This window comes from Rhamphochromis sp. 'chilingali' (assembly GCF_963969265.1).
Source record: "Rhamphochromis sp. 'chilingali' genome assembly, chromosome: 11".
NCBI classification, from domain to species: domain Eukaryota; kingdom Metazoa; phylum Chordata; class Actinopteri; order Cichliformes; family Cichlidae; genus Rhamphochromis; species Rhamphochromis sp. 'chilingali'.
This window is the reverse complement of record NC_137938.1, coordinates 27,689,434-27,697,425: the sequence shown is the minus strand read 5'-3', so window position 1 is coordinate 27,697,425 and position 7,992 is coordinate 27,689,434. Positions and strand designations below refer to the sequence as shown.

General features: G+C 39.1%; 1 protein-coding gene across 1 annotated transcript; it reads left to right on the top strand.

The window, feature by feature from the left end:
* Positions 1–640: 640 nt before the first annotated feature.
* Positions 641–6,076, top strand: LOC308406039 (putative nuclease HARBI1; the record flags this gene model as incomplete). The annotated part of the gene is made up of 5 exons (XM_080896844.1): positions 641–1,178; positions 1,255–1,367; positions 1,453–1,564; positions 1,645–1,813; positions 5,992–6,076. Exons 1-5 carry the CDS (start codon positions 746–748, stop codon positions 6,074–6,076), a joined length of 912 nt encoding a protein of 303 aa, XP_080752970.1. The 5' UTR covers positions 641–745.
* Positions 6,077–7,992: the final 1,916 nt, after the last annotated feature.

The window sequence follows — 7,992 nt, the reverse complement described above, 5'->3', positions numbered from 1 at the left end:
CCTGTAATATTAAAAACAGAAAATTTATAAAAGCTTTCCAACAAGTTCCAATCCAATCCAATCCAACTTTATTTATATAGCACTTTTAAAAACAACAAAGTTGACCAAAGTGCTTTCCAATAATAAGTTGTACAGTATAAGAGCAAGTTAGAATCCCTCCTGCACTCTCTTGATTTCAGGCTTTAGAAAAGCCAAGTTGTGACAGAGACTGGCCAAACCAGAGTAAGTTAATAGTAACAGGTAGGTAGCAGCAGGGGTTAAAGGGGATTTTGCATGTGGGGGAACCCTAAGATCAGATATAGTGATGCCATGAGGGGAGAAGAATTCCTTGGAAATAAGTCACAATAAAGTTTTTCTCTGTACGGGCTGTGATTGACTGGGGTGTTATGCTGCCTTGCTATTTATGGAACTGCATTCAGCATGTTATAAGAAGATCTTATTGTGACGTGTAAGTGTGTGGCTGGAACAGTGTGGACCTAAACTGCAGACACTCAGAACAGCTTTGTGTCTGGAGCTCAGGGCCCTGTTTCAGGAAGCCGGTTTAGTGGAAAAACTGAGTAAGTATACCCTGAGTTAACGAAAACTCTGGGTTTTCAGTTTCACAAAGCGAGTTCAGATGAAGCCTGAGTGAGTCACTATGACGACACACGCCGTGAAGCTAACCTGCCCCCTAGCAGGTTTACTACAACTAACCCTGACTGTCTCCGCCCCTTTGTCGGAAACCTGACAGTAGGAAGTGTCAGACATGGCGTGTCCCTTCCTTGAAGAGCCAGTAGATCGTGAAGCCCAAATTCTCCGCAGAGCTCTCTGCCGGGAGAGAGTGATCAGAGCGCATTTGGACATTTTATCATTTCCTGATGATTGTCTGTGCGAACGTTACCGTTTCTCAGCACAATCTATAATTTATTTGGATAACATCCTCAGGCCATATATTACGCATGTGACACATCGCGGACATGCTCTCAGTTCTGTACATATTATTTGTATTGCACTTCGGTTTTTTGCAAACGGGAGCTTTCTGTATAATATTGGTGAAGCTGAGCACGTTTCCAAGGCTACCGTCTGTCGGGCAGTCAGGAATGTTACAGTTGCACTGAAACATCTCCTGTACACGTTTGTGGTGTTCCCCGGTCATAGACCCACAAGATTCATCAAAGAGGGATGCCACAAAATTGCAGGTATCAGGATGACCAAAACTTAATTTATGATGTGGTGATACTTGAACTACTACTTAAATTTTACATTTATTTTCAGGGTTCCCAGGCGTGATTGGCTGTACAGATGGCACTCACATTCCAATCATTGCTCCTTCAGTAAATGAAGGAGACTATGTGAACAGGAAGTCTTTCCACAGCATTAATGTACAGGTACATAGTTCCCTGTAGCATTTCAAACTAACAAATTATTTCATCATAGTAATGGATGCTAATTTGTGTTCTCTGCACTGTGAAGATCATATGTGATGCTGCCAACATTATCACAAATGTGGAAGCCAAGTGGCCAGGCTCTGTCCATGACTCACAAATATTCCGTGAATGTACACTGAGCACAAAATTTGGACATGGTGAGTTGAAAATACTTTAAAATATATAAAGACCAATTGCTTCAGGGACATTTGAACTGAAGTGTATCCTTCTGTCTTAGGAGAGTTCACTGGCTACTTGCTTGGTGATAGGGGGTATCCATGTTTACCCTATTTGCCTACCCCTTACCCTGACCCTGAACTGGGCCCACAGCAGCGATATAATCTGGCTAATTGCAGGACAAGAGCCAGAGTTGAAATGACTATCGGAATGCTTAAGGCCCGGTTCCAGTGCCTGCAAAGACTCAGGGTCACCCCAGAAAGGGCATGTGACATTATTGTGGCATGTGTGATTCTTCACAACATTGCCACAATTAGAGGAGAACACTGTCCTTCTGAACCAAACAGCAGTGATCCAAACCATGAACATCCTGACCCTCCCACGGACATACAAGATGGAAGAGCAGTCAGAGACACCATATGTCACAATCATTTCTTTTGACCCATCACCTCAACATGTTGAAAGAAGAATAAACAGATTTTTTGTTCAACTGGCTTTATTGGTCACCTGTGTTTCCTGTACACAAAGTATTAAAAGATGTAAACCTCATAAAGTGTCTCTGTTGCTTCCTCCTCTGTAACAGCTGTCAATGTTTCTTCATTATTTTCCTGTAGTAAAGAAATAAACAACATTGCTGTTCTACTGTAAACTCATATAATCTGTGGAGTATTACTCACAACTGCATGTTGGTCTGGCTCAACAGGAGGCTGCACCAGATGCAGTACACCACCACCATCAACTGATAGAATATGAGGTTTATACAGGTCACTTATAACTTACAAGGGACCAAATGGCAATTAACAAACATACCAATCACCTTACACTTCATTGTCATTATGCTCTCAAAGACAACCAAGACTGAGGGAAGGCAAAATCAGTAGGAAAATAACTTCACTACAAAATAATCCATTATGGTAAAGAGTTTATCAAATGAATGAGTAGCACTGCAAAGGTGACTGTGAAGAAAGGATGTATGCACATCATGTATTATTTTGAATTTACCCCCTATGTAGGCACTTGTGTCTTGCGGGGTTATTGACTCAGAGGATGTCCCCGCAGAGATGCCTTCGGCCACAGGGCGCCCACTGTTTTGGCTGAGGGCCAACTGCTCAGCCTCTGTGAGTGGTGGTGGTGGAGGACCCCCACCTGTTTTTCGGGCCTCCGCTTTTTTTCTGTTGGCTATAACGGGTCACATTTGAGCATACAGAGTAAGCAAATATGTACTTGTAATGTGCTCAGATAATTTCAATAAGTGCTTACAGAAAGAAAATTAATGTAGCCTCTAACTGCAATTGATTTACATCGGACAAACAGACCAAGCACTATGGCTCATAATACAATTACACCTTACCTGTTTGGACTATATTTTTATATTTCATTTTTACTTGCTGCCAGGAACGTTTGGGGCCTGTTGGGTTGCACCTGCGCTCACATCACGTCACAAAATAAAATGTATAAAATAACAAATAAAATAACATATGATAAAATAACGTGTTAAATGGGTGGAAATCCCTAGATCAATGTTTAAATTAACACTCACGCATTGACTCTGTCGGCTATGTTTTGCCATGCATGCTCACTTTCTTTTGCAGCTGTGGCTGTGTTACTTTTTTCCGCGGAATTTGCATGTTATCGGCATATGCTGCCATCAGAATTTCGGCCTCAAGCACTGTAAAATACATTGACCGCGCCTTCTTTCCCTCCATCTCCATGGTGACTCGCTTAATCTGTGCTCCACTGATCAGGGCTTTATGTATCCTCGTCCGCGCGCTTCACTTGGGGTTAAAGCAACTCCGCGTTGACTGAACTACTTGTTATCAGCCTTTCTGAAACCGAATATTCCGAGTTGGACAGTTCGGGGTTACTCAACCCTGCGTATCGTTTTTCACTCTGAGTTTTCTAAACCGGCTTCCTGAAACAGGGCCCAGGGAACAAAACACAAAAACACCAAACATAGACCAAATAGTAAAAGCTCAAACTAACCAAACTAAATGAACAGAGCACACACATGGAGAAAGTATGACAACAACGTGACAAAGACCAAAGAGAGACTCAGACAATAAATACACAGGAGGAAATCAGGGCAGAGAGGACACACCTGGGCAACACAGGTGAAAGGAATCAAACTGATGAGAGACAGTAACAAAAGAACATACACAACAAGAGGGACTGTCAAAATAAAACAGGAAACACAACACACTAAGAGACCGAGACCCAGACACGGAAACTAGACACAGGGACAGAGACAAACACCTAGAATCCTAAAACTATCATGGTGGATCTCCCACTTCTAGGCAAGAAACAGCTACTATAAAAAGGCTAAATTCAGTTAGTGACTCTAATCTGACTCTAATCATCATAATTGAAACTAATTTAACCTTGATCTGTGAACACCACAGTCTATACTAAACTCTACTAGTATTTTCACGCAACCTCTGAATAACACATACATTTTATAATTATTGTATATGCCAATTTGTATGTTTATTTTTGAAGATGTTTCACTATCTAAAAACCCCCCAAATTTCAGGAACATATCCTTAACCAATTAAAAACTCTAAAATGAACAAGGGCATTACAAGTAACCTTTAGATTTCCAGTTTATCAAATGTCACTTGCTCAACAGTCCTTGCCTTTAAAAATAATCTCTCTCGTGTGTCTCCTAGCCTCTTTCTTATATCTTGTGATTTGCTCCATCTCTGTCACACATTACAATTTTTTACAGCAGCATTACCTTTAGCTAGCAGAAGAGTTTTCATTTGATATTTGTTCAGCTGTTTGAAAAGTATATATATACAAAAACATATATGTATGTGTTGCGGGTGTTATTTTGTTGTTACTCTATCGCCACGCTGTCAACTGGAAGCAACTCTGCAGCACATAGAAAACTAACTTGACAGCCCACTTTAACCTCTGGGTGGTAGGTTAATCACATGATTACTTTGGCAGTAGATTGAGGTACAAATCCTAAAAGGAAAAATTGCATACTGATTAATTTTGGTCCTGATGAAATGTATACAATGAGATCAGTGTATATTCAAAATCTGGCAACTTCCTACATTACATTTCTTCCTGCTTGAGCTGTCATTTTGACCAATATGAACATTGTCAATAAATTCTATTTAGTATCTGTTAAAATGTTCTTGGCTTTTGAAATATGAAGTTATTAGATTTATGATTTATGTTATTCTTTAGAATCAAGTCTTCAATTAAATACTACCAAGTCAATAAATTATTATTCTGAGCGATTTGGGTCGGTGCTTACTACCAACTCACAAATTAGCTTGTTAGTTACAGATTTATTCTTGGTTATTACGCCGATATACAACCTTGTAGTACTGTTTCTAATAAGTCAGCAGTTGGCAGTAAACTGTAAATTAAACTGATAAACAGTTTTAAAGTAACATGCTACTGTCATCACATTACAGTTACATCTGTCAGTAACCCAGTAATATAAGGCATGAACAAAAAAGCAAACAAAAGACACAACATATTTTTCTTCCTTCTCACTTGCGCTACAATCAGCTGATTTCAAGTCACACATAGAGGAAAAAATGGTGTCTCCAACTTCTGAGTAGTGACGACATGGATATTTCTTTTTAATATAAGAAAGGAAATTACCAAATAATAAAAACAATGATGAGCACTTCAGCTTGTGGGATTACATCCTCTGTAAAGTTTTCTACAGTCGAATCACTTCAGTGATGGCTTTGGAGGCTTGTGATGGCATCTGGAACTATAGCCTAGGAGTTATATTTTTGATTTTATGTGACAATGATCATGTTACAGAGGAATGTAAAAGTAATGTAATGAGTAGTATAAGCAAATTACATCCTCCAGTCGGTAATTAATCGCTTCGCATTTCTGTATAATGGCTGCAAATGTAAACACTATATTTTAAAGTGTTTGAGTAATATCAACACATAACAACAAATCAGGAATAACAATCGGAAATGTGTCAGTTAAACGTTTTGCAATATTTTACATTTTTACCCCCGAGTCAGTCTGGCTGGTGTTATTCGTTATCTGAGCTGTCAATATGCCAGGCATCTACATCTATTTACTGTGGAAGAGGCTATTAAGTTTTGTGAAAGGAGTTTCATATCCGATGAGTGAGTGAAGCTCACTTCTATCCGGTGGCAGTGAGTTTGAGTTGAGTTACTGAACACATCTTGAACTTTTCTCTATGTAGGGACTGTTTTTGTCTGTGTTAGCTGCTGTTAGCTGGTGTTACTGAAATGTTTTCAGACTCAAATCCCCATATGATATGCAAATGCATTCAAACTGTTTATCAGAAGGAAAGGATGATTTCTAGGACACTCAAGCCTATTGTTATCTGGTATAACATTAGCTTATAACCAGCTGTGACACGATCTGTAATAAATAAATTCATATTCTTGTTTTATAGCCTTTACTTGGATTCAGAAGATGGGACAGAAGAGAAAAAAAGAGATTGGGGTAGAGATGAGGAAGGAAAGAGGAATGGTGGATAAAATAGAAGAAGAAAAGGCAGGAGAAAGAGAACGTGAGACAGAGATAAAGAAAATACACCAGTATAAATCTTAAATTGTACTGGGATACCTAAAATAATGCTTTGGTTTTAAGAAAAGTAACAAGTAATGTTTAACAGGTTATTTTTTTTGAATGAAGTCCCCAACATTACCCTTAAATACTTTAATACCCAATTTCTTTCACATGTTACAAGACAGAAATAGTTATAAGGTCAAGGTGTGAAGCAGTAGTATGCTAACAGGTTCTAGATGGTCTGCAGCAGACTGTATTTAGAAAAAGCAGTCGACAGTACCATTGTTTCAGAGGATGACTTCCAATTTCCATCAGCCAAATATGAAATCATTCCGCTGCCAATACTGACTGCCAAGTTAGGGCGACAGAGAAAACACTACAGCTAAATCTTATGTTTGTAGTACAAGGAATGAAACCGTCACTTTCCTGTATAGCTTAATCAGAGAGATTAATTTAAAAGTCGATACTGAAACATCGATGGATAGAGGAGAGCACAGCATGGAGAAAACAGGCATCAAAGTCAAAAGTCTTTCAAATCATTTGGTATGCATGAGTTTGGCAGTGCAAGTCAATGCAAAGTAGAACAGCTAGTCGTTAGCTATTTAAACACAGTGGTATGAAGGAGGCAAACAGAAGCTGTGTGTCCTTTTAAACTATTTTTAAATTAGTGGGGATATAAGAAAGATTCAAAAACTGGAAGATTTTAACTTTGCATAGCATCATTACATGGAAATGAAAGTGTGCGTGTATGTATGTGTGCATATGTGTAGGTCTGTGTGTGTGTGTGTGAATGAAGTGAGAGGGTGTACATATGTTTAACTGTGCACATGACAGGAAGAAGACAGGGGCAGAAAGATGAGAAGGGAAAGGGGGGCGTCTCTGTGTGCAACCTTCTGTTAAGATTTGGCAATGGACAATTCGCCTCATCCACTCCCATCTTGTTACTGTGACACTCCAGCCCATTAAATAGAATAGATTATTGATTTTGCTCTCTTCGCCTGCTCTGAGATTTTCCATCAGACCTTCTGTGCAGTAAAAGAAGTGCTGAAGAAAAGCACAAGTCATTATGTGTACTGCCACACAATGATGCATCCCTTATACGTATAGGGGGTACGTGAAAAAAACTCCACCGTGGAAGAGACTGAGGGGTATCGTGGTGCTTATTCAGAAATTAAGTCCAAACTCTTCATGTGGCATAATGATTTGAATGAGAGTGGTGCCACTGCAAAATGTGCACGCTGTTTTTGTATCGATCCTGCGTCACAGAAAAGACGAGGTAAGGCTGTTTGATAATCGAAAGAGGAGGCACTGAGAAAAACTCCCTGTTCATCATCAGACTTGGATATTGAGTGATGACATCACATCCCCAGGTGCCCATCACAGGACTGCTCACTTGGCTCTCTGCTCCCGACGAGAAGCCGAATTGATTTATTACTCACATTCAGCTCCTGTTCTTGTCACAGAATATTTTGTCATCATCTCTCTTAGATGCTTTTGACCCACCAATGCTTAACTGCTCCAATGCTCAATAGAGACACTTATCTTATCTACTGTATTTAGATTTTTTATTTTTTTTATTTAACTGACATAGCCTTATTTCATTAATCTCGCCACAACATTCATTGCTCTTTAGAAGATAATTTTAACTGTGTGGAAATATTACAATTGGCAATCACCTTTTGCAAGAAAAACCGCACAATTTATCTTTTGTGTAAGTTTATTTATTTGTTTGTTTGAAAGGATGTTGGGAAGGAGATTAGGTGATTCAAAACATGAAAAAAGAGGAAAGTAATAGTTAGATGCACAATACTACTAGCCGAGCAGGAGGCACATTAACTTTAATTTACTTGTTTTAGATAAGTAAGAGGATATATTCAGGCTTTTC